Source organism: Gouania willdenowi, chromosome 1 (genome assembly GCF_900634775.1).
Source record: "Gouania willdenowi chromosome 1, fGouWil2.1, whole genome shotgun sequence".
Lineage (NCBI taxonomy): Eukaryota > Metazoa > Chordata > Actinopteri > Blenniiformes > Gobiesocidae > Gouania > Gouania willdenowi.
In genome coordinates, this window is record NC_041044.1 from 24141619 (window position 1) to 24168853 (window position 27235).

General features: G+C 36.7%; 3 protein-coding genes across 5 annotated transcripts in view; 2 read left to right on the forward strand and 1 right to left on the reverse strand.

Moving 5' to 3' along the window:
* Nucleotides 1–4761, reverse strand: ten1 (TEN1 subunit of CST complex). Its single transcript, XM_028446161.1, has 4 exons — nucleotides 4728–4761; nucleotides 2863–2957; nucleotides 557–714; nucleotides 1–442 (listed from the first exon to the last, which is right to left on the reverse strand). Exons 2-4 carry the CDS (start codon nucleotides 2946–2948, stop codon nucleotides 291–293), a joined length of 396 nt encoding a protein of 131 aa, XP_028301962.1. The 5' UTR covers nucleotides 2949–2957; nucleotides 4728–4761; the 3' UTR covers nucleotides 1–290.
* On the forward strand, nucleotides 4338–17381 carry acox1 (acyl-CoA oxidase 1, palmitoyl). Of its 3 annotated transcripts, none has more exons than XM_028446134.1 (14): nucleotides 4338–4639; nucleotides 5639–5798; nucleotides 6728–6888; nucleotides 10451–10558; nucleotides 10637–10756; nucleotides 10897–11012; nucleotides 11530–11699; nucleotides 11809–11971; nucleotides 13110–13300; nucleotides 13899–14078; nucleotides 14804–14909; nucleotides 15027–15170; nucleotides 15403–15609; nucleotides 15727–17381. In XM_028446134.1, the coding sequence occupies exons 1-14, from the start codon at nucleotides 4531–4533 to the stop codon at nucleotides 15775–15777; spliced, it is 1986 nt and encodes a 661-aa protein (XP_028301935.1). In that variant the 5' UTR covers nucleotides 4338–4530; the 3' UTR covers nucleotides 15778–17381. The 3 variants fall into 3 exon arrangements, with proteins under 3 accessions (XP_028301935.1, XP_028301926.1, XP_028301946.1); XM_028446125.1 differs by lacking the exon at nucleotides 6728–6888 and adding an exon at nucleotides 8588–8748; XM_028446145.1 differs by lacking the exons at nucleotides 4338–4639; nucleotides 5639–5798 and adding an exon at nucleotides 8588–8748 and having other exon boundaries at nucleotides 6761–6888.
* A 2780-nt stretch (nucleotides 17382–20161) lies between these two features.
* LOC114453981 (inactive rhomboid protein 2-like) overlaps nucleotides 20162–27235 on the forward strand; it is a 42406-nt gene continuing 35332 nt past the window's right edge. The window contains exon 1 of the mRNA XM_028434077.1: nucleotides 20162–20315. The gene's annotated coding sequence lies outside the window, so the exon portion shown is untranslated. The remainder of the gene's footprint in view (nucleotides 20316–27235) is intronic.

Here is a 27235-nt window from a genome sequence, read left to right on the forward strand (position 1 = left end):
TTTAATAATTGAAAACATTCAAATCTTTATTTTATGAGATCCTCGTTTGTTAAAAATGAGTGATTTTCACCCTTTTGTTAAAACAGCACATAATCTGACTACTTTTTACACATTTAATAACCAAATACTGTATTGATTAAGGCCTGTTGCTGTCCTAAAAGGTGATGAAACCAAAGGTCAAGTCTGTCAGCTTTGGCACATAATTCATCATAATGTTTCAGAAGAACAGCTTAAGATACAGCGCTGTGACTTTGAAGAGGAAAAAGCTTCCATAAGAATAAGATTTTGTGTCAGGTTGCATCTGCAGACTTTGCAGTGTCACACTGTTTTCTCTCCCTTTCTCGAAAGAAGCTCCTTTGCTCGATGACGGCTTTGTGAAGAAGGGCAACATTTACACCGTCAACGCAGTTCAGCACCCGAGCTCGAACCGTTGTACCAATACCTGTAAAACGAAAAAATATTAGTGAGTGTCCACTAATGATATGATACTCTACTAATACAGTTATAACATCTGGTAAATATCAAGCTCGTCACCATCTAATAAACAGTTTCTTACCCTCATTGCCATCAGTCTCACCCAGAACTATATACTGGGCTCCTATGATTGGGTTAAATGGCTCCACAAACATAGTGTGTACGATCACATGATGTTCTTTGGAAGCATGTTGAGCTGATAGCGTAGCTTTGGACTCCTCAGGCTGATAGTCCACCAGTCTGGAAAATGAGCATTTTGCATGAACTCCAAATTCAAATGAAAGACACCTACTTTAAAACAAAGTAAAAATTAAAATGTGAGCAGTACTGAAATCTGTTTAAGCCGTTCCGTTAAATTAAGCATGAATTTGATTGATGTGGGAAGAATTTGCTAAACCGTGATCAACATTGAGATTTTTTCAGTTCCAAACCAAACAATTACATGTAATGCCACGGAAAAAAAATAAATGAGAGTATTTTGCGAAAAGTAAATAACAACAATGACCTCATCAATCCAGGTCTGAATGAATGTGGTCAATCATACACTCACATACAGTACATATCCTGTTGTTTATTCAGAGGTTTTGCTTTAAATTAAGTGAACTTGATTTATATATTTTTATCCTCACACTGAAGTAGTCTCAAAGCACTTTACAATATCAGCTCATTCACACTAACATTCACACACACCAATGGGACAACGCTGCCATGCAAGGCGCTAGTTTAGTTTAGTTGTTTCAAATGTATTTGAGATACATTCTCATCTTTTTTGTGATGTGGTCTCAACATCTGTCTCACGCTACCTTCTCAGTGGAAAATAATAATCCCACTTAAGTGAAGAAAGAGCTGAATGACATACACTTTAACAGAAGTACAGTATATAGGTTTATATCCATCCACATGTCCTAGGGTGAGGCTAAACATGCACCCCTAGACAGAAATACTGTAGATGGTGAGCTGTTCTCGAGGCCCTACGCCCCAATAGGGGCAAAGACGATAAGTAAATAAGTAAGTATATAGGTTTATACGCGCAGTGTTTTTTTTAGAAAAAACAACAACCTAAAAGTGACAATAGATGGTTGCATCAATTTTTTAAAGGATGCAGAATATTCTAATGTCCAGAGCAGGCTTCTTCTTGAATGTGGAAGGTAAAGTGTGCATGTGTTTGCCTCACATTGCTGATGTTCAATGACAAACACAACTTAAAATAAACAACAACAAAGAAGCTGGAATGAGGGTGCACACTCACAACTGAGTTTGTCCAACTCTTCTCGAACAAATTCTGAAGCCACATCAATCAGATTCAGACCAGTCTAAAGTCTGACTGAGAAGTAAAGTAATTCATTACATTTTAACACCCAACCGTTACTGAATACATTATTATATTGTGTTTTAAAATGATCAGTTCACATTGTGAAACGACAAAAAATGAAATTACTAGACAACCATCAAATGCATCACATCATAAACGACCAATCAGATTAAACATAATGCACTGCGCCAAAATAGCATTGAATGGAGATTATTTTCTCAGTTTTAGAAATGTATGTAGTTTTAAATTAGGGATGTCACGATACAACTTTTTCCCTTCCGATGCGATACCAATATTGCAGCCTTGAGTATTGGCTGATACCGATATTTATCCGATACAATATCAGCACGGATCATAGATACTTTTATTACTTATTTTGTAGTGTGGTTAGAAAAGGCTTGATCAAGCAATGTTACTCAAACAGAGAACAATAGTCAGCAATAAACTGACCCATTTATTATTAACCAATTGGCTACATACATTTCAACCTTCAACATAATGTCTACAGTATTCTACAATTGAATAAATATAATATAACATAATATATATCGGAGATTTCAAATGCAGTCCTATAAAATCTGATATTCGTTTTCTGGCTGATGTCGGACCGATAGCCGATATCAATATTGGATCGGGACAGCCCTATTTTAAATGTACAGTATCTATACTTGGAGCCTGAGCATTTTTTTTTTTTTTAAATTATTATTCAAAATTGAATTTATTGGTGTTATTTCATTTAAATAAAAATTGTACATTTTGACAAACCTTTGTAGAAAATAAATTGTTGTAATTGGGCAAAAATTGGGTCTTTTCCTTTTTAAGTTTACACATGAGAGGTTTACTGTATGCAAGGGAACCGTGGCAAGATTTATTACCCAAAATAAACATGGGGGATGAAAGTAACTAGTAGCTTTTACTGAGTACTATTTCATTGAGCTGCGTTTTACTTGTACTTGAGTATTTTCTGTATGACTTACTTGTACTTGAGTACAATTTCAATGAAGTGACAGTACTTCTATTTGAGTAGGAGATATCCGTGCTCTTCACACCTCTGGCTAAAAGTGAGATGAACTCACCTACCACAGGTTCTCACTGACTGTCCATCCTGGAGGTCAGAGTTCAGCTCCCAGGGGAAATAAAAGACTGCAGCCGAGGGAAGCATCTCACCCGTCTACACACGGTGAACCACGTACAAAAAGATACGCTTTACTCAGCTTTCTTTACTCTGTTGATCTTCGTTTTCTTACAACTTAAACGTGCCTTCACATCACACCAGCCATTCAAACAGAGTCAGGATCACACAACATAAGACTGTTTATTGTCCTGTTGGTCTGTAGGGCGGTTAGCGGCAGCTTACAGCGCCTCCTACTGGACTGGAGCAGCAAAGAAACAAGCAGCTGAATAAACCTTGGAACATCTATTCTGGCCCAGACTTAAAACATTTTTGGTCTGACTTGCACAATTGTATTTCTCTCAATGATTTAGAATAATTCTAAACTATAACTTGCTTTTTTTTTAAAATTTATTTATTTTTTTACATAATTCAAATATTCAGTGTTCATTGTCATGTTTTGTTTTGTTTTTTTAAATTTATTGTTAATAATGCTACATTGAGAAACAAGTATTTTAACACTCTTCTTTTTTCTTTTTCTTTCTTTCTTTTTTTGTTCTTGTTTATTGTCGAGTGCACAATAAGGAAACTTGGCTCCCTGTACAATTAAATTCTTCTTTTGCTGTCCACACTGGATGGCACAAAGAAAAACAAAACAAATGTGAAACAAAGAACAAAACAAAATAAATATTTTTAATAATTTAAAAACTCATGAAGATATCTATGTACAAGGTAGAAAAGATAGAAAAATATAATATAATATAGTGCTACGAGTAATAATGTGTCATATGTTGAGCCTTGCGCATAATAACACATTCAGTGATAATGGCAGAACACAAAGCTAACAATAATGTGTTGTATTATTTTGTTTTTATGCTTGCTACAAAAATGAAACAGGTAAGATTATTCTAAAAATGTATCGTGATATTTTTTCCTTTATAAAGACTGTAATGCAAATTGTGTTTTTAACTGGTTTAACATTTGTTTTGCTTTATTTCAACCTAAGATTCCTCTGTGTATGGTAATATACCCAGTAAGTGTTTGTAAGTTTGTGTTTATATTCCAACTAAAGTTTAGTTTTCCATAATGTGCTGAAAGAACTACAACAATGAATAAAAAAATGACTAAACATCTGTAAGCAAAGATTGTTTATTGCAATAAAGTCAATTTTATTTCTAACTTAATGGCGAGTAAAAACGAATGACTTTATATCATCTAATGTTTAAACTGCATTACTTTTTAAATGAATACATTTGAGGATAATTTTTTTTTTCTAATTGATTTCGGTTTTTTTTTTTTTTTTTTTTACGTTTGATGGTGGATGCTGATCTCGAACAAATTGGAAACATCTGATTTGGTGTAATAATTTACTTTAATGGTTTACTGATGTTGCTCTTATCCCAGTAGGTGGTGGTGATACTGCCAGTCGTTGGTCAAACCACAGAAGAAGACAGACGATGACGTTTACGTCTCCTCCAGTTATAGCAAGCGAGCTTCTGCGCATGCGCAGTGAGGCTACAAAAGGGCAGCGTACTGTGTGAGGGCCATTACTTTTTACCTCAACTGTACCTTAACTGTATTTTAATAAGGAACAGGTCGTTTATAGTAAAAAAAAAAAAAAAACAACACAGCTATGAACGCGGACATTTTGAAAGAACGAAGCGGTGCCTCGTTTGACGTAGAAAAGCTGACCAATATTTTGGACGATGGGACGGAAAAGACTAAAAGACGACGAGAAATCGGTGAGTAAACTTTACAAATAATAGTGCCATTAGGATTAAGCACCAAATGACTGAATTTTGATGTAGCTACACCGTGAACAGTCTTTACCTGGTGGGTCAGGGCAGTCGGTCAGGTCATCGTGGTTTTGCATATTATGTCACAACACAGGAGTGTGTTGATCTGGTTGTAATTGGGCTTCTGCAGAATTACACTGACATTTACACCAAGTTTAACAATTCAAATGACCTCACCAAAAATGTATTACCAACAACATGTCAAACAATACATGTGTCTTTTGTTTGTTCAGTTGTTCTATATTAGTAGCCAATAAACCTAATCGCATAACATTTAAATTTTAGTTTTTCTCCATGTCTGAGGCACTTTTCCCCCCCCATATGTTTCTTTATTCTTCGCAAATGTGTTATTATCATAAGTCTAATTCAGTAATTGTTACTAGAGCTTTTCCTTTAGGAAACCAGACAAAGTCCACACTTCTTGGATATAATTTAAACTGTCCTCATAATATCAATGCCATTGCAACTAATAATGTTTTTGTTTTGTTTTTTATTAAAAAAAAAAAAAGCAGCTCACAGAAGGAGGTATATAATGCAACAAAAAAACTATTAACTATTATTAAGGCAAATCCACATCTACGGTACATCAATATAGGAATATAGCCTGAATCTGCTCAGCTAACATTGAGTCGTTTTTTTGTTTTGTTTTTTGTTTCTTGAACTTAGACTCATGAATAGTTTGCTCTCAGTCAAACACAGAAATCTGCAAACCTAATTTCTTTCGCGTGTTTTAGTGTGTTAAATGATGTTAGAGTTGATCCACTTTTTGAGGATAGTGCAATTTAGAGAGATAACATAATGCCTTGAATAATACAAGTGATGTATTTTAGTTTCTTGTTTTACTTTGGACCAAACAAAGATCATCATACAAATGGACAATGACTAGTTAATTACAGGTGACCTGATGTGTGTTGATCTTTTCATGTATGTAATTTGGCACTGCAGAATCACTGGTCTTCAGCGATGAAGACTTTAAGGAGCAGGACCCAAACTTTCTGTCTCGCAGTGAACGATATGACCAGGCTGTTAGGAAGAGTGCCCAAATGATTCTAAAGATCAGAGACTATGGCATTTCTGACCCAGAGGAGATCTACTACTACAAGAGGTAGGTTATCCCATAGATCACTTTGACAAATGGTTTACATCCAGAACTTAAAACTCATATTGGTGTCGCCTTCACTCAACCGTATAAATCTTTTATTTTATTGTATATTTGCATGGACTTTAGAGCTGAACGTGTTGTTTTGGCCTATATTCTGTCATTCACATATGGCCCTGCATTCTCTTACTTAGTCAAAGGTCTATGGCCTGATTATATAACAATAAGTATGTACAGGGATCACCTTCTCTGAAGAAAAGAATTGCGTAATCCTCAGCTTGTCCTTAATTGGGTTCAAAAGGCTGGTGCTCATGAATTTCATTGTGTGCAGCCCAAAAAAAAATCAGTGTATATAGTCTGAGTTGGCCCTGCTGAAAACTGTATGGTACCAAAAACAGGCAGAAAAGACATTGGATTTCACTGACCACACTTTCCAAAAGGCTAATTTATTCTTCTAGAATTTGGAGTTTTCATAATGATTCACATGTGACTACGAACCAACAGAGTGTTTGGCAACAATAAGCCCATAACTGGACAAGCTGTGCTCTGAAATTTGTACTCCAGTTCAAAAACTCACTCTTTTTGTGCTCTGAAATTGAAGAAATGAGCTGCTCTAATGCTAAATGTATTTTTTTTGGACACAAAAAAGGTCTATGTTTCACACTATGCCAACTGTATGTACCATAATTACCATAATTTAAAATTTGTTTGTATTGTTATTTAAAAAAAAAAATGTTTTGCACTGCCCCTAACAACAATTAATTATTATATCTGCTCCAGCAGAACTTTGAATGATCTGATTATTTTTTTGCCTAAAGAACAAATATCAATCATATCAAGTTGCATTTGACACAACAGATGCTGGTTATTCAGCTGTGTACTGTTTAATTAACATTAACTCTGAACTCAGGTTCTCTATCTTTACCTTCACTCAGTACTGTTAAAGGCAACCAACACGAAGTTTTGGGACTGCATTTTGTCATGTTCCTCCCGACACTGATCAACCTGTGTGACTCCGAGCAGTCTAAGAAATGGTTGCCGCTGGCACAGTCCTTCCAGGCAGTGGGCACGTACGCTCAGACTGAGATGGGTCACGGTCAGTCATGGACTTAGTTTAAAGATGAATTATTTTACTATTTTAAGATTCTATGTGCACATCCTGCATACGTTGTCATTAAATGGCACCTTTAAGGTTGCTGAATTTAAAAATATCAACAAATTGATGACAGCTCAGTGTTTGACAGATCTAAATTAGATGGCAGTATTGGTATATACTGTATATGTGTCTTAATATTAAATAGCTTTTTGCTTCAGGAGAGATGGGGTCTTTGTAGTTTTCTTTGTCTTGTAGCTTTAGTCAGATTAACATAATACGTATTGTTAATTGTCCATAGTGTTTTCAACAATAGAAATCATTTTTATACTGTACTTATAAAGCAAGTAGTGTCTCTCTCCTGCATACTGTCTTTTTAGTTTTCTTACTAACTACAATTAGTAGAGCATTACTAACTGCACGTTGCATGATGACACACTCGAAGTCAAACACTCACAAACCTGACGGACTTTGGCCCTCGAGGATCATCTATTGTAGAGCGTCGTCCTATAAACACTGACTCCTGCTATTTCTTTCACAACTCACAGCTCTCTCCTTTCCTTTAAATAATGACAATGCATCAGTAATTCAGCCTGATTATCGTTATTTCCCTGCCTCACACACAATTAGAAGAAATTTCTTTCTTTGATTTTCTTTTTTTAACAATCACAGCAAATAAATGCTGGTGTCATATTTATACCTAATCTTGCCAATTTCTTTCATATGCCATGCTTTTATTTGCAATAGAATTTTTAGACCCAGGATCCTTTAATGAGGCCTCTTGTTTGTCTCTTTGTAACCTGAGATGCGTCAAATCTCTATTGACGAGAATTTAGGTCAGGCTGGCTTTTGTCTCTAGGTTTTTTTCACTAAACAAAGGAAACTTTGATTTGAGTTTTGTTTCAACAATTCTGCAAAGCTACACAGAAAATGAAGGACCAATGGTAATGTATTTTATAAACTCTAAAATGAATAAAGGCAACAGAGGGATTTGTCCTTCATGAGCAGTTTGTATACAAAGCAATGGCCCAACACCACCACATTTTGTAATACAGCACCTGCTGAGCTTTTATTCATTAACTCAGTAAAATCACAAAATGTGGGTTTATATGAAATCTTTCCCACGGATTACACTTCAAACTTGGTTGTATAAAATGCACCATAATTAAAGCAATCATAGTGGTTTGTATGTGATTATGCAAGTGAAGCTCTTTTAAGGGTGGACATGTAACCAGCCTCTGTCAGTGTGAGAAACAAGCTTTATCTACAGACTGTCTGTTATGTGTTGACGGAGCTTGTTTTACACTTTTGTTCTTACTCTAAATTGGCAATAATGTGTCTCCAACTATATCACCTCCACTTTGTTTTTTAGTTACAGCTGTTTTTAAGGTTTATTGGAACAGTGTTTTTGTGGCTTTGCATTGTGATTTTAAAAAAAAAAGGTTAAAATGATGATTAAATCTGTTTTCACAGTTTTTGCATGTTTTAATTATCACTTGTTTTGAGTTCACAATCAGATATTATCATCCCCTCTGTGTTTTCATCTTTTCATTACTTCCTCGTGTGAAGTGAAACAACAACCATGTTGCTCTTGTCTCATCTCTACCTTGGAATTCTCTAAAAATGAGGTCCATCAAAAAAATTTCCCTCCTTGCATTTTTCCCCTTCCTTCTCCTTTTCACTGCTTCCTTGCGTGGCCAAGATGTGTGCACCCCGACAGGCCAGAGCCTCTGGACCTTCATCTAGGGATGTTCCTGCCCACACTGCTCAACCAGGCCACCCCAGAGCAAATGGACCTTTTCTTCATGCCGGCCTGGAATCTGCACATCATTGGCACCTACGCCCAGACTGAAATGGGCCACGGTAAATTAAACAGTAATGTCCAAAAATATAAAGGCCATATTTTTATTTATTTGTCAATCCTTGGACAAATCTGTCTGAAAACATCATTCGGATGTATGCATTAGTATATGACACAACTGTGCAGCACTGTTTAAAATCAGGTTTATAGTAAACCATAATTGTTTAGTTTAGTTAAAAGGGCCTTTACTACAAAAATGGATAAATATATCCAGGATATCTCGCAGCTAGCAGGCTTCACTTAGCCAAACATTCTCAATCCCAGAGTAGCTGTACTACGAAGCTGTTTATAAACATGTAACTTCAGCCAGGTGATTTCAACCTGAATGCGTGCACGCTCACAAAACGGGTGGAGATTGCAGCGTCCAATCGATCACAAACACGGAGAAACCATGCAGAGCCATTCACGTCACAATTAAGGATTTATTTAATAATATGAAGAATTAAAATCCATAATTCAGACCAAAAACATCACTGTTGCTGCAGCAAAAGCAGGAAGGAAGGATTGCAGGAATTAATAATAATACATTTTATTTTAAAAATCAGCGCCTCTCAGGTCACCCAAGGTCACTTTACAGTGCATAATAAAACCACAACAGTGCATAGTATAAAACCACAATAAATGTTAAGGTAAAACAGTATAAAAACAACAGTAAAAGTTAAGCACAAAAACACAGACAGGGTAGTGGTGGTCCGGTGGGAAATGCTGTTGAGAATAAATGGGTTCCAGAGCCATGAATGTGTAAAATTGTGAGATTATAAAATATTATTAATCTTTCAGAGAATAAACATACACTTGTCAGTTTCACTTTACTATGTCACAGATGTGTTTCTATTCACATATTCTTCTCATTTTGGGTGCAGTTTGTGGCTCTGATGCTGCGTTTATACAGTTCAGCCTACAGCATAAGGTAGACATTATTTGTATTTTATACAGCCTGTATTATCTTACAGGAATGAGGTTCACAGTGTCGTTAACAGCGTATATGAGTGAATGAGTGAGTTTATTGGTCAGAGAGCATCCAAGGCTTTATCAACTGACGTGTAAAGAGCATGACCCCACCATTTTCCGATAAGAGGAAATGCAGCTTCATAGTACAGGCTCTTGACATATTGCCTGCAAGTTGGCTTTAATTACTATTTCAGTGAGATTGGACATGAACATACCTAAAGGAGTTTTTACACCAAATATTTATACAACTTTATTTGCTATGAGACATATTACAGTAGATATCATATAGCCAATAGCTCTTCCCCATCTGTTGTCACTTTACTTAATTGATTCATACAATAAAAGATTTAACAATGACGTTTAACATCAGTTGTTTTTAGTTTTCTAACTAGGGTTTGGTAGTTTGTGCCTAAACTGTGTGAGTAACCCTATTGAACAACTTGTCCTTCTGTGCTGCTGCTTTTCTGTATTGTTGTTTTCACTAACATTCCTTTAATTAGGAGACTCTAGTGCAACATAAAATAACACTGTAGATTTGTTTGATGTACAGTAGTTGTGTAGAATGATCTGTCAAACACCTGCAAGCTGCTCTGAAATACCCATTCAGTTTAGATTTGTTGTCATTCATTCATCTAGAAATGAGATCCTTAATATTAATGCTAAAGTACTCCTATTGTAAGTGTATAGCTATCAAAACTGCATTTTCTGTTTGTATTCATTGGTTAGTACACTTGAAATGTTGTATCACTGTAGGCACACACTTGAGAGGGCTTGAGACTACAGCCACTTATGATCCGTCCACACAGGAGTTTGTCTTGAACAGCCCCACCGTCACCTCCATCAAGTGGTGGCCTGGAGGACGTAAGAACAATTGTTTTGTCGGTTTGTTTCTCTCTGAAGAATGTGGTGTAGTTGTAATCTAATGTCGTTCTTTTTCAGTTGGAAAGACTTCAAATCATGCCATAGTTTTAGCTCAGCTTTACACCCTTGGAAAATGCCACGGCCTGCACGCTTTTGTTGTTCCCATTCGAGACATGAACACTCATGAACCCCTGCCAGGTAACCACGGTCTACTATTAATGTCACAGTCTGACATTATTTGTTCAAATGTCATTTCCTCTTAGTTTATGTCTATGTTTTGAGTCTGTTTTTAAAGTTTTCACTCTCCTACTGTCTGTTTTGTCTTTTATCTCTTTCAGGTATTCTAGTTGGAGATATTGGCCCTAAGTTTGGTTTTCATGAAGTAGACAACGGCTATCTGAGATTAGACAATGTGCGAATTCCACGGGACAATATGCTCATGAAATATGCCAAGGTAATGCCATTCTAGTTATGAATGTATTGTTGTAATGCTGTTAGACATGCTACGATCCTGTTTTAGTGTTTTTAATAGGTTTTAATTGATTCCCAAGCAAAGTAAAGAAAAATGTTCTTAGTTTTAACTATGTAAGAGTCACTCATGACTCCCAAAATGTTATGCTTAAATTATGTTGAAGAATCAAACCATTTACCCTCTGTAAAGTATTGAACTTTGCATACCCCACTTTGAGAACCTAGGTCGTAGGCTAAACAAATGCATCAAAAGGTCAAAGAGATTGCTCGGCAGTATTGAGTGATCTTTTATCTTGTCAGTTTTTTATATTAATTTTAGAGGTGTCTGAGTTTTAGAGCCATTTTTTCCTCTTTATCAAGGAAAAAGCTATTTACTATGAAGACTTTACTTACACAGATCACTACAGGTTTCAATTCAAGAGAGAAACTTGAATTCCTTCACATTATAATGCACAGACTGAACTGTAATCAAAATGACAATGTCTCTCTCTATCCACTAGGTGGAACCCAATGGAACCTATGTGAAGCCACCCAGTGCCAAACTGACCTACGGCACCATGGTTTTCATCCGCTCCATGATTGTGGGCGAGTCGGCTCGGGCCCTTTCAAAGGCTTGCACCATTGCCATACGCTACAGCGCAGTTCGTCACCAGTCTGAGATCCGGCCCGGGTCAGTGCATAATAAATGCTGAAACGATCATTCAATAGATGATGAGTTACCTCTCAAATTGTCAAGTGTCAGAAGTTTAATTACAAACCTGTACATTTCTGTTGGACAGAGAGCCAGAGCCACAAATCCTGGACTATCAGACCCAGCAGTACAAGCTGTTCCCTCTGTTGGCTGAAGCGTACGCTTTTTTATTCGTTGGTCAGTATATGGGACAGACCTACAATCGCATCAACGGTGACATCAACCAGGGTGACTTCAGTGAACTACCTGAGGTACCTGACCACACACACACCATGTAGGATCACATTCAGGCAGTGGACACATAGGGACCTTTTTCAGGTTACCTAAGAATCTTTAGATTAGAAATGAGCAATGATGATGATTATAGGAACAAAAACAATGCAGAGATCTGTACTTTAAATTAAGTCTTAAAAGGAACACAAGTCAACTTAAAGCACTTAAAATTACTACTTTAACTTAAAACAAAGAATCAAATTTAGAAAAATGTTTCAGAAAGTTAGATGGATCAAAAATGTTCAGATGTCTTACTGTGTGTATAGTGTACGTGGTATATAATATTTAGTGTATAGAGACCAGTTTTCCTGTGAAAGAACATTTGATAAAGGATCTTTGGTGCTTTAAATGCTTACTTGGCATTCACACATCAAAATTCTCAATTTTCTGTATTATTATATATATTGATAAAGCTTGCAATCAATTCTCAACAAAATATTTCAGATTTATTAAAAAACAAAAAGAGTGCTTTTTTAAATAATTTTATACTTTAGAAAACCATCCATGAATGGCAGCCATTTTGCCGTGTTTACTTTGACTCCTATCTGATTTCTTTGATTCTCTTTTTTATTCAGGTGATAGTAGTGCTTTTCTCCACATTTTTTAAATATTGTTTTATTTATTACTATAGACCACACAAGGTATGCTAATGTGTATGAATCTGTTACTGTTATTGTGAGTTCTTGTTGCTGACTAGAACAGCCGCAGTCGACAGAGATCAAGCTGCATGACACAAGTAGGAGAGAGAGTAGACATAGCAGATATGAGAGGACATACTGTACAAGTGATTATGAGGAGAAAAACTAACAGCAACAGCCACTGCAAGTGTCTGAGGCAGCCATAATGGCGGCCACTTTGCTGCTATGGGTTGATCTACAAGGACTTTAAAAGAAAGTTACCAGTTTAAACCCCTGGTATTATATATATTGATAAAGCTTGCAATTAAAATGAATTACAGGTACCCGTCAAACAGGAATAATTTAGACCTACATACAATTACATTAAACTCAAGTCCCATTTTGAAACCTGAATAGGTTTTGTAAATGAAGTGTTAATTACGTTAAGATAAATTGTACTATACTATTTCTAAACAGTTGTTTGTGCTCTGATGTGCAGCTCCACGCTTTGTCAGCGGGACTTAAGGCCTTCACCACGTGGGCAGCCAACTCTGGCATCGAGGTGTGCCGTATGTCCTGCGGTGGCCACGGTTACTCTCGCAGCAGCGCACTGCCGGACATTTACGTCAACTTCACACCAACCTGCACCTATGAGGGAGAGAACACGGTCATGATGCTGCAGACAGCCAGGTACGCTGTGAGAATGCAGAATCTTAGCTGGCATGGCTGACATTGGAGACTTTGTTAAATTCCATTAACTTTATTGGTCACTGTTTCACAGAATAAGAGTTCAACAAAAACAGATACAGGCACACTCAACTACTTAACTGCACGACAATTGCAGGACACGCATTTTTCTGTTGAAGTTAAGTTTGATACTCATAGTGTTTTGTTTCACAATAAAGTTTAACATTTCTTTAACCTTAAACATACTTGTTTTAAAAAGGTGTTATCAGCTTTGAAATATACGCACGTAATGGGATACAAAAAGGATTCAAAAGATCCGTCTTTATTTCATAATTATTATTTTTTTGTCAAATAATGAAGGTTTAAATAGCATACAGTACTTTTATGTACGTGCACAATTTATATACCATCATTTTGTCTGTTTTCCCTCCAAAAATTCTCCGAGGTTTGTGAATGTGTTGCTGTTGTGGCTGTGTTAAAGAAATAATTTCTGTCACTGCTTCAGGACAGGGTGTATCTATTTTTGGAGGCTGGCCAGCTGGATTACATTGAAATTCTAAAGTTCATCTGTTAAAATGTCTCCTAACTTTTGCCCTTGAAGGTATCTGGTAAAGAGCTACCGTCAGGCAAAGGAAGGCCGGCAGCTGAGCGGTATGGTGTCATACCTGAATGAAGCAGAAACCCAGAGAGTGCAGGCTCAGCCCGTCTCTGCCAGACCAACTGTGGTGGATGTGAATGACCTGAGCAGCCTGGTGGAGATCTACAAACTCAGAGCTGCCACGTAAGAAACGACAGGAACAAACCAGCCTGTTAACCAAGCTGTGATACACAATGTGACTGAGGGTTTGTCCTATGAGGGGCGTCCACAAGTGCTGCAGAAAAAAGAGCACACCTCCCTCACAAGTTTTGAGACCGTAGGAGGAATTCAGAGTAGACTTGAATGATTGGTGCTTCCACTGGGCTAAACATTTTGAAGGTATTTGCCTTTAATTTCTGTCCACAAATTCCCCTTTCTAACTAGATGATCACTAATATGGCTCTTGATCACATCTAATAATAATAATCAAGTTTTAGCGCTTTCTCATACACACTCAAAGTCGCTTCGCAGAATAAAGGGATTATTATTTCACTCCACACTTAGTGGTGGTAATCTACAATTGTAGCCACAGCTGCCCTGGGGCAGACTGACGGAGGCAAGGCTGCCATGGTGCGCCATCGGCCCCTCCGCCCACCACCAACACTCACTCTCACACTACATTCATACATCTAAATCTATTTAGCATTTAGTGTAGTCCACCGGAAATGAACAAACTATCTTTAGTTTGTTTTGACTGCGTGCAGAGGCACAGTTGTAGGCACAGATCAATGGTATTTACTTTTGCATTTTTCATTAGACATAGATAGAAGTGAAGAGCGTTACATTTTAAACTATTAAGTAATAAACAAAATGTAACTTGCCAACATTAGGATATCATGTGATGATGCGAGTAAAATCTGTGTGTTTAGATTAATTGAAATGGCCGTGAAAAGCATCCAACAGGAGCTGCAGCACAGGAAGAGCCAGGAGGACGCCTGGAACAACAGCTCCATCGACCTGGTCAGAGCCTCCGATGTAAGTACAGTGTAGTTATGTGGGAATGTTTTACCTTAGTTTGTGGGCTTTTATTAATTTCTCTCTTTTTTTGATCAAAAATGTGGTGTTTGATGCATCACTGTCTTCTGTATTCAGGCTCACTGTCATTATGTGGTAGTGAAGCTTTTCACTAACAAGCTGAGAGAGGTCAGTGACACGTCCATTCACTCTGTGCTGTCCACCCTGGCCCTGCTCTACGCCCTACATGGCATCACCAAGAATTCTGGGGACTTCCTGCAGGTATATATATAAAACTAAGTTTTGTTTTTCATTGCTGACAGACTAAGGTCCAAATGCACTAGATTTGTGTGATCTTTTCAGCTTACTGGAGCGAAACAAACTGTCATGAATTCTTCCTTCACTTTTTCCCATTATCTAAATTATTTCATTAAGATAGCTGCCTGTTTTCCTTTTCTGTGTCCCTTTAAGTCTGTTACATTAAACAGATGTTTATGTATGTTTTTATTTCCAGGCTGAACTGCTGAGTGTTCCTCAAATGCTGCAGATCTCCCTTCGTATCAAGGAGCTGCTGGCTCAGCTGAGACCCAATGCAGTGGCTCTAGTCGACGCCTTTGATATAAATGACAGGAAACTAAACTCTTGCCTGGGACGATATGATGGGAATGTCTATGAGCACATGTTTGAGTGGGCTCGCCGCTCTCCTCTCAACGCCACAGAGGTCAGTCAGGAGAGTAGTTGCAATCAAAATGCTTGTATATTTACAATTGTTACATTTTTATTCCTTGTTTTTTTAATTTGAAATTGGTGTTTGAATTATATTGAATTTGTTCTTTAGGTTCACGAATCCTTTCACAAGTACCTGAAACCCCTGCGGGCCAAACTCTGAGCTGGCTGCTGAACCTCCATTCCTACGACATCTCCAATCTACACACGGGTACACACTTATCAGCAATGACTTGTCATTTCAACACAACCAAATTTTTTTACACTCTAAAAATATCAAACTGCACCCTGCTTACCTCTCTTGGGATCAAAAAACATTCAAAGGCCTATTTTTTTTGTAACACTATAGCATTTTGCGCTGTAGTTTTTTCTCACAAACTAAAATCAATACCATGCACAATATAATACAATATTTGTGATTTTGTTTTTTTAAACAGGGTTTGTATGAGAAAGTTTCCAATACCTAAAGAAGGAAGAATGTCTAAAAGCAGGAGTTGACAGTTAATAACATCTTCGAAAAGTGTTTTTCGTATTAAAATAATAAATAAATGTTGACATGTTGTGGCAAAGACAATTCAGGGTATTGTGAAAAGGTAGTAAATAAATAAAAACGATAAAAGGTTGAACTAAAACATCAATTTCAGATTTGGAATGATGGCGTGTAAGAACAGAAGCTCAGCTTTCCAGTATGAATGTTATGTAATGACAGCAGAATTTATTGTCTGTTTGCACTTTGGGTTTTGTTTTTATTACATAATAATCTTAAATTCCCAACTTTTTTTGAGGATTTGGTAAAAGGATAAATCTTAGAGCTAATTTTGCTGTGAAACAAGGCTTGTGCTTTTATAATTTGAACATTTGTCATGATATCAACCTTCTCGTGTAACTGTTCTTTTCCTGGAGAAGCTGAACTTCCATTATTACTGTTTGTGTTTGACTTTCAAAGTTTCACAGCTAATGACTTTGTATTTTCTGGTTTAAAATGGGTCGCAGCTGATAAAAGAGGTTTCTTTTACTGATTTATCTTCATGTGTTTCTACTGTCAAAGGTTATCTGAATTTGATTGTATGGTAACTTTTGTCAGCAGGATAAAATAACCTCTCTGATTTGTGAGAGTTTATACAGTATTAGGAATCGTAACTGTTATGCCATTAATCAGTTATTGTCATTGGTTCATAATGCAGCAATGGTTTTTCCTAACAGAATCACTGAATCGTTCAAGTTTAGTATGAATGAAACGTGTGTAAAGATATACAGTATTTCTCTGTTTTTGATTAATGCGCTTCTGTTTTTTTTTACAACTTTGTTTCAAAGTCGTCAACTTTAGAAAAATGCGCTAAAAAGAGTTTTAGTGTGCAGAAACTTACCACTGTAGATGAAGATAGATTTCTGCTCTTTGTTACTGAAACTTTTCGTTCCTTCAATTAAAAAACTGATAAATAATAACATTATGGACTGAAAATATTCTTACTGTACATATACAGCAGTGAGAGGTTTTAGTGTTTAAACTAAAGCTTCATTGTAAACCCTGAAGATTATTCTAATGATGTGCCTGAGGATGTTTTTTCACTAATCATGAATGTTCTCCAAGCCTGCAGCACTTAAACCGAAAATCATTAGATTTCATTTTTAAACATTGTTTTTATCTGCGCTATAGACTAAACCCTGAACATTTGTGTATCAACGTGGTTTGTCAAATTGCAACAAGTTGTAAAATTTAATTACTTTGCCTGAAATATATAAATAAAAGATTTGTAATCATAAAAACATGTTTTGTTTCTTTCTGCGATTTAGCACTTTAATGTTTGTACTTAAATTGTGACCACGTCTGTTTTCTTTTTATTCTTCTACTTTTTCAATGCTTAAAACTACAAAGGGATTGTAATGGAAAACTTATTTTAAATCACTGAAGAAAACATGTCATAATGAAGCATTGTTTGAGCAATTGTTTTCTGATAAAAGTCTCTCAAATTGAGTTTTTTTTTAAAGTTAGAATCCAATAAAAAACAGAATAATTAAACTGTTGGCACCTGTTGTTTTCTGTACAGTGCATAATGACTTGAGGACATGTGGGGCTGCATAAATAGAGACCCCTAAGGGTGTCCATGCATTTTATCTACATGCAAAGCACAAACAATAATGTGAGCGTCACCTAGAAAACAGGAATAGGGATCCACTCCAGTAGAAGAAGGCAAACTGGTGGCAGCGGTCTCTTTGTACTTCATACTAGTTTTGAGAAAACAAAAACCTTCGTATGAATACTTAATTTAAGATAAATAACAAACTCTATAAGTTTTTACAAAATGAAAATGCTGCCACATTCCTCATGAATGTGTGAATTCCTAAAATGCAAATTGGGCATCTCTCGATGTGAAAGAATTGAAATATTCATCTATTGTGCTAAATGAATCACTGAAAGGAGATAATAGCATTCAAAGCAAACTGGTTAAGGAAACCATGTGATTTGTGTTTAATTTTTAGATGTTATGATGAAGTGATTGTATTATTCACAGTTATTCACATCACCTTTTCCACATATTGTTGTAATAAAGTATTACTAATTTAAGCATCCTTTTATTTTAAAGAATTAACACAATATACCTCATAATTAGCTAAAACATGTTCACGTGTTTTTTTTTTTTTGTTTTTTTTTTGTTTTTAAACAATGGGTACTGTACTTTAGTCTTTAATGTAGGAGTTGTTTTTTTTTTTTTTTTTAAACAAGATGACAAATTGTCACATTTTCACCACACTGTCATATGCATTTAGTATTTGTTGAGTTTTTGTCAATACATTTGGTAAAGAAGACTATGAAAATAGTCAACAAAGATAATGTTGTATGGATTTATTATTAGATCTTATAAGGCGTGTTGTCAAATACCTGCTAGAGGTCGACTGCTGTCTGTCAGGACTACAAGGGCGTAGTCATAATGTCTGACATTTGTGAAGGAATGATCAGGATCTAGACTATGGCATTAAATCTCATTTACTTTGCTGGCAGGTTTCAAACTCAAAGATAAATACAGATGACAGATGTGGTCAGTGCTTTAGTAGAGTTACATACTGCTGCACTTGACACATGTTCATATTAAATTAACCATCTTTACATTGATTTGTTTTCACTGAAACATTGTGACTAATGTGTATGAGACGAGTGTCCATGATAACATTGTGTTTTTAAGTGACTGTGATTAAAGAAATTGCAAAGTGGATTTTTGTAAAATTTCCCATCATTGTTAAATTGTAAACATTTTGCATGTTTTACGATTACTTAAAAGTTATTATGTAATGACTAGTAAAATAGGAGCCTGATGATTTCCTTTGAAATGCAATGAAAATTAAACAAATTTTATAATTTAAGAAAAATAAAGTAAGACAAATGTTGACACTTCAAAGTTTACTACCTTAACTCAGTGGTTCTCAACCTTTTCAGTGGGTGACCCCAAAATAAATGTGCCAGAGACCAGGGACCCCCACTACCTGAAGGTGGATGAACACAGACATAAAGATTTAAGAGCAGTCATGTGGAGACAGGGCGTCTATAGGGTGGAATAAAGTGGAGAGCTTTTTTGCGCCCATCCAGGTGGCATTAATGGAGCTGAGGGGCGTTGGGGTAAAGTAATTTAAAAAGTAGGAACAATTAGTTTAAACTGGCAAATAATGGGCATGACAAATCGTGAAAGTAGTTAAATTGACAGAAATAAGCATGAAATATGGTGAAAAGAGTTTAAAAGTGACAATAATAGGTCAACATATGCGACATTATGTGGGAAAAGTGGTGGAAAGGGTTTATAAGTGCTGAAAATGTCTTGGAAGTGGAGAAAGATGTGCAGACAAGGCATTAGAATTTGATGGCAGTAATGGGGGTAATGTAGCAAAAATGCATTAAAAAGAGCAAAAATAGAGCAAGAAAAAGTGATGAAAATAAGTTAAAATATTGCAAAGTAGGTGTAGTTGTAGAAAAAGGGGTAAAAATAAGCAAAAACAGGCTCATATTGTTAAAAAAAAAAATCCTAGTTTTTTGAAGGCATCTGGTGACCCCCTAACAGTGTCTCGTGACCCCAAATGCGGTTGAGAACCCCCGGCCTTGTTATTAGTAGTTTTCCTTTATCATCTTACCCTATAATTACACTGAAACCGTAAGAATGTAGTATTTTAGAGGTGTATATCTAACTGATAGGCCTTTGGATGATTCAGTCTCTTTGAAGTAGATTGCAGTTTCAGAAAAATTGGTGACCCCCTGGTATGGCTGGGCAATATGGACCAAAACTCATCTTGATATTTTTTCTCAAGATGGCGATATACGATAAAAACCAACCCCTATATATATATATATATATATATATATATATATATATATATATATATATATATATATATATATATAGAGGATATTGTAATTTTCTGTATCGCCAAATTTGAAAACTCAATATATCTTGAATTTCGATATATCGCCCAACCCTACCCCGGGGTCTACGGTCTGCCTCCTCGTGCTTTCCAAACTGCCGGCTGAGGGGCGGAGCTCAGCGGGATCAGACAGGCCGAAGCTCCGCCCACTGCTCCTCGCATTGCCGCGGACAACAAGGATGTTGGAGGGAAGAAGGTGGAGGAAGAAAGCCGCTGGACATTAACACAAAACCGGAACTTATTTGGACTATAACCACCTGCTAATGAACCATAACTTTGGTTTAATTCTTGGAGGTAAGTGCTTTATCATTCCTTATCCCGATAAAGAGGTTACAAAGTTAACCCAGCGTTTGTGTTCCGGTCAAACTTTTCGACATCACCGTGTTTTTACTCTGGAGTTGTAATAGTGAGTGTGGGTTTTTGAAGTCACATTTCCTCATGTATACTCAGTGTCATGTGATAGGACAATGTGTCTCCATACACCCCTTTGTTGCTCTGACGGCTCCCGTCTTCCACCTCCACTGGAGCCGGGCGCCATGAGGCGGTCACACACCCAGTCAACGGAACACTCACACCCACCCACACACGGAGAACAGCTACTCAAGATGGAAATAAACATAAATCTACTATTACATGCCTTATATATGTAATAAGTCAGTGTGGACCTTACACACAGAAAGACCCCACCAGGAGATAAATAAATGCCTTCATTCAAACTAAGTGTCTTATGCACTTTTTGTGTTTCTTGGTTTCTGTAGTTTGGTCCATTTGTCGTTATGTGGTAATTTTTATTTTTCAAGTCAATTTGAGCCTGATGCGCTGATATATTTGACACACAGACAGATGTTCCTTGCTTTATAGATAGATTAAATGTTTATTAACTTGAATGCTTTTTTTCTTTTCTTTCCAAGATTGACTGTTTGCCCATTCAGTGCTCTGTAGTGTCCGCTCATCATTTTTGAAGCCACAGTGGAGTTAATGCAAACAATGCACTTGTTGTGTTTCACTGCTGCCTCTCCACCTCCTGTTGAGAATTACATAACTGTGCACCAGTTTTTGTCAATTATCTGTTCTCGAAGGCATCCACTAACACCTCAGATGTTCCTCTTTGCTCAGAGCTAGAATTCTGTGATGACAAATGTATTGCATGGATGGAGGCGTCAGACTAATTCCACACATTGTTTTTTTGGTTACCTGTTGCAATTTTATCATGGTGTTATCAACGGTTGACACACATGTTTGTTTGTTTGTTTGTTTTTTTGAGTAAGGGAAGCAAACATGTTTTTCCATATTGCTGCCTTCGCCAAGGATGTAGTATTTTCACCAGCATTTGCTCATTTGTTTTGTAATACTGTATACATTTGGAGGTATAGTTATTAATGGGGATGGAAAGTGTGAATGATCATAACACTGGCAATATCTGGATAACAGTATACAGGGCTTGAGACTGTGACCAAAACGGGCACATATTGTATGATATGACATTTTTTGGAGTACAAGAATTTCATTTGGTCAAATTGGTGCAAGTGCACATGTTGTAATGCTCCTTCTACACACAGACTGTTTTAGACACTCCACCTGAACTTTCTCTTGTTCTGAAGAGAAACAGACCAACGACACAAAGACCCTCTCTTCTGCAGACTGCATTAACCCGTAATGCTCGTGTTGTACATTGCTTTGGATAAAAGTGTCTGCTAAATAAAATTGCAATTATAATATAATCACCACTTTCATTTATTATAAAGAGAGCTTTTATAATTAGAATATAAAATATGTATTTTTTGCTTTCAAATCGGGGGAAAATGTTCAAGTGTTTATTAGTTTTAGAAGTGAAAATGTGTTTACGTATCAGTCAGAAAAAATAATTGTTCTGTATGTCATGAAAACACCCATAAATAGATTCAATTCTTAGTTGCTGCAGATACACGTTCTAGTAGAGGAGAGTGTGCCGAGAACCATTGCAAAGCATGTATTAAAGAATACAGTGGTTACTGGTCAAGTACCAGTATAATTTTCAAAACAGTAAAAAAAAAAAACCTTTCAACAAATATTTTGGCTTATTTTAGGTCTGTATTTCGTTTTTCTTATCAATAATATCACTCTAAGTAGGTTAAAAATGAGTGAAAAGCTATCGGCTTAAGGGGGAAATGACAAAGAAATGTGTGCGATAAATTCATGCTACTAGTGGAAAAGTTACTGTAAAGCCCTGGTATAATTGGCGCTTGGCAGAGGTTTGTTAAAGTTAATGATTTGTGTAAGAACAAAAGGACGAGATGTTATAGCCATCAGCACCTGGCTTTGCATATTTGAAGTGTTGCTTCATCAAGCCCACACCCGTCCCTCTGTTTATAGGCTGCACTGATGTAAACACTGGCACAAATCCCCCATAACAATGGTAATTTTTGGTTAGTGGCATCCGGTTTGACCAGACCGTGACACTCTGATCTTCTTTCTCTCTATCCTTTCCTGTTCTCCTCTTTCTGTCCACTATCCCCAACCACTCCGGCCGATGGCTGCCACATCTCAGCCTGGTTCTGCTGGAGGTTTCTTCCTGTTAAAAGGTTTCCTCAGTCTCCACTAGGCTTGGGCCGATAGCAGATTTTGCTGGGCGATATATTGTCCCACAAATTATTGCCTATTAACAATATTATTGTCGACATTTTTTTTTAGATCAAATTAACCACTGATGTAATTATAACATATAATAATGCAAGTACACCCTTTCAAATGCAATCAACTTGTATTTCTCAATAGTATTTTTTACCATTGTAATTGAAATGTCAAGAACTTTTAAATATTTTAAACAAATAAAACAAACAATTAAAATAAAATGGACTCTCAGTCTCTATTATCAAAAAAATGGTCTTTATTATATATCACAAACAAAAACAATAATATAGACCCTGTCTCTGTTAAGAAAAAAACACCTCAAATGTAAAACCACACACAACCAAAGCAATAAATAAAATGGTTTATCGTCTCACTCTCAAAAAAAAAATTGCACTTGAAATAAATATTAAACATTGAGGCACAGAGGTATATAGTTGTACATACCTTAACATGTAACACTTCCAATCCAGTTAGAACTTTTGTGAGCAAAAATGCTAGCGGCCCCGCCTCCCCCTGTTTCATTCTGTTTTGTTTTCATTCAGTCTTAAACTATACAGAATGGACCAAATAGTTTCTAGTTTACTCTGTTCATTCCGCTATGGAACAAACATGCTCAGGTGCTGAGGGTGAACCCCCTTTTCATCCAGCCTGTTTGGAGGCGAAAGACAAGGATAACAAAATACTTAGACTTAGCTTGGTTGCTAGCCCCCCTCGGCATTTCCGCTTCAGCTTCCGATCACACCGCTTACGTCTACTCCGCTGGCGGACACCGCCAAATTGATTGTTGAATAAAGTATAGTGAGTCAGTTGGATCATTCATCGTTGCATTTAGTGAAACAGTATGTTTGGCAGGTGCTGGAACAGTTATCTCTATATTTGTTGCCAAAGAGGTTGAAATAGGTCTCTCAACTTTGGAGACCATATTTGGTCTTTGATTGGTCAGTCACGTGACATCTCTCTGAGGCTCGATGAGCTGTGTCTACTTTCAGTTGCTTTGTACAAATACCCACACAAGAAGTTAGCAATAATACCACCCGACTGTAGTTTAAGGAGAATTGAGTTATTAGCTGGATGGATTTTTCTCTAGACTCAAGCTACTCTAATTTGCAGGACATGTTTTGGTTCTCTCAGTATTAGACAGTGGATGTGCTTTGAATCCCAAACACTGAAACCTTAAGGGCTTTTGTGCCTCATCTGTTTTTTGTTTAGGGACATTTATTGTGGCAGTGAGTAAAAGTCCTTCTTGGTTGCTTGCCAATGCTTTCCTTTCTTTCTTCTGGCATTGCTGATAATTTATGGCAGCTGTTTGTGTATTGGCAAGCTTCGGAATGCCTAAAAATGCTGCTTGACGCAACACACAAAGATACTATGTGTATCTTTGAAGTCTACATAAAATATATTTTAAAAGCTCTCGTATGTAGAATTGTGAGACTTGTATAGAAACAACCACGCTCACCCTCCCCTCCCTGTTTCGAAACCTATCATCCCTTACCGGTATCCTCGTGAACGCGTACAACTGTGGAGCTCTTAGGCTGCAAATGAATTGTTTCTGTTCTCTCCACCTTGGATAAGTGTCTCTTAGGTTTACATGCGATGAACCAGTATGCGGGGCAGACCCTGCACACTCACGGAGGTCTGCACGCACTCAAAGCGGACTTCCGTGTAGTCCATTCTGTCTGAGTATGCTTGGGACTTTAGACTGTTGCTTCTCCACGCTTTGTTGTGTAACTGTTGTGTCTAACGCCATGATGGAGACTTCTCCTGCTGTAATGTCCACCATTGTACTTCACTACAGAGGACATGAACGCACATCGACTTTATTTGGGCAGCCAACAGTAACACCCCAAAACAGCTCATGAGCACTCTGTTTGTTAAAACATCTCTTATTGGCTGAAATGCTAACAGAAAATGTAAAAGTGCAGTCCTTTCAGAACACTTTGCATTATAATATGCTTAAAGGTGACTATGGATTTTTGACAAAATGAAGCCAAAAATGTTTTCCATACTGCAGCTTTAAGGTATGTAGGTCACATTTCAGTAAATTGCGAGAAACTCATGAGCCAGGAGGCTCCAGCTAAGGAATAGTATCGTAGTTAAACAGGTTTAGGCATGCAGGCCCCTGGAAAGGGGTGTTGTGTTTCTGGAAGAATGTAAGTTTGGAACTTAAAGTGGACATCTTTTAGACCACACACCTCACTGGTGATTTTAAATCTCTCAAATGATGCACCCAAAGCTTTTCTTAGCAATAGAATAGTAAAATAATGGGTAAGAACACATTTTGTTTATGGTTTGAAGTGACAACTGACTAGCGTAGTTTTGATTTCTTGATCATTTATACACCAATACCCCTAATGCCCAATATAAAACTGTAACATAGAATGAATAAAGAGGATAAGAGATTGCTTAATAAGCACCTACAGCTCTAAAAATAACTTTAGAGAGAACAGCAGACTGTTACTTCTGCTACAGGGGAATGTTGTTAAACACTGTTTGAAGCATGTGGAAAAAGAAAAGCATTTAGCTGTTCAACGCCTACTGGCATAATTAGTGTGACCTCAGCCACAAACAGTTTGAACCATACACACAGACACACAGCAGCCCAGTCAAACAACGCCAGAGTTGTTTTGAAAATTTGCTTATCTGGATGACAGTGGCTGGATGACATGAAGTCCATTTATACAGTCATTCCGGCCAAGTTACTGTGCTGTCTTTTCCTAGTATGATGAATAATGTTTATTTCCAACATTTTTATGTATTTAAAAACCTGACATTTTATTGCCTAACTTAGGATGGTACTATAAGTTTAATGTTATCTGAACAGGTTTGTTCTTTTCATTTAAAAATGACCTTTTACATTGCGACCAGCAGGGAAAACAGTATGAGTCTCCAAACTCTGCATTGTGCGAATTGTGTTACCAAATTTACCTTTAGGTACAAATAAACAAAATCTATAACTAGATTTGTTAGCTTTATAATTCTTATCGTTTCTTTCCATTTCATTATTTTCGACAATTATTTATCAAACAGATTTATTTATAGTTTAATCCTCTTAGAAAATAATGCAAAAGAGGATACAAAAATCATTCAACAACTGGTCGCTGTTTTTTTTTTCCGCGTAAAAAAAAACAGCGTGTTTACTGTGGAGAGTAATTTTAATTTTTTTTAAATGATCTTCTCTAGCAGCTTTAATGTACTCATTAGGTACGTAAAGATTACAGAACCTACTGTTTTCCTGGTGACCCATTTACCTTAAGATGAAGAGTATGAAAAAGCACTCGTAGCACTTCAAGTTGGCAGCACCAAATGCTTCTCCTCAACACATTAGTAGAAAGCACAGGAAGATGCTTCTTACTACTGTGGAGGCGTGAGTCCTGACTTTCAGTGGTTCTTCGGGCTCAGAGTTGCCAAGAATGCCAGAAATACACACAGTGAAAGATTTTACTGTCAGCGATTTGTTTCTGTTCCCTATTGTATTTCAAGTGGTACCACCTAGACAGGGTTTATAAAGAAGCTCTACTCTGATGTTTCCATTGAGGTAATATTCTAATTCAATGTGGCATTGATGAGGAAACTTATTTTCTTTGGATTTTAAGAAACACACTTTAGCTTCCTTTCAATATAATATAAATAATGTTTTCCTTAGCCTGGGTGTGACAGTGGTACCAAGAACATGAAGTCGATTGAGCACAATACCACTTTATTGTAATTTGTATCGGAACATCTTGGCTTGTTCCCGAGACAGTTTGCAGATTGTATAATTTCACTCAGACTTTTCAGTTCCTTTTTGGTTATCGACACAGTAATGTTTTTCAAATAGTTCTGTCTATTGCCGACATATTTCTATTTCTTCACATGTCCAAAAAGAAAAAGACAGTTATGAGTAAAGTAGAAATGAGTAATTTCAATCATATTTATCTTATTGGCACCTCAAACAATGAATCATAGCACTCTAGCTGTCTAAAAATATAATTATTTCTTTTTCCACACCTGTACCCCATTCAATCATCACAGTTTGGCAGGTAGATGAGCCAGGTAACAGCATTATTCTTAAACCTCAGTCACTCCAGTATGTTGTTTGGGGTGGTATCATTAGGGATTGGCAGAAGTTTCACACATGTTCCACAGTTGGAGGAGGATTGAGCAATATCAAACTAGTGATCTTCTTCCAAGTTAGAGCAAAGGTACACACAAGCAAAGTGGAAACTGATCCAACATCTTGGATTGTAGGAGACTGGAGGATTGTTGCTAACCTTTTTACTTTAAGAAAAGCTACACAGTTTAAGAAAATCACTGGTTTATTTATTACCGGTCTATCTTTTTATGCCATGTCGTTATTGTGCCTGCTTGTATGATTTCCTCTCCGTTTCCATTCATTGATAGACTGCGGTCAGCAACAGTCTGCCACTTGAGCGCTCTATGCATTAGCTAGATTCCTTGCTATTTCATTATCCAAGAGGGTGGGATCCAGCCCTCACCCACTGCTCAACAACAACACAGTCTTGATTGTGAGTGGCAAGCATTCTGTTTTATCATGTAAATCACATTATGTTTCCATGTGTATAAAATATACTGACCAAAAATATAAACGCAACACTTTTGTTTTT

Bases quoted from the DNA above. Each gene is read 5' to 3' on its own strand.
- ten1 (XM_028446161.1), bottom strand. From the start codon at position 2,948: ATGCTTCCCTCGGCTGCAGTCTTTTATTTCCCCTGGGAGCTGAACTCT. The intron at 715-2,862 runs GTGAGTTCATCT...CTCATTTTCCAG, and splicing joins TCAGTGAGAACCTGTGGTAG to ACTGGTGGACTATCAGCCTG. The intron at 443-556 runs GTAAGAAACTGT...TTCGTTTTACAG, and splicing joins TGAGACTGATGGCAATGAGG to GTATTGGTACAACGGTTCGA.
- acox1 (XM_028446134.1), top strand. From the start codon at position 4,531: ATGAACGCGGACATTTTGAAAGAACGAAGCGGTGCCTCGTTTGACGTA. The intron at 4,640-5,638 runs GTGAGTAAACTT...TTGGCACTGCAG, and splicing joins TAAAAGACGACGAGAAATCG to AATCACTGGTCTTCAGCGAT. The intron at 13,301-13,898 runs GTACGCTGTGAG...TTGCCCTTGAAG, and splicing joins ATGATGCTGCAGACAGCCAG to GTATCTGGTAAAGAGCTACC.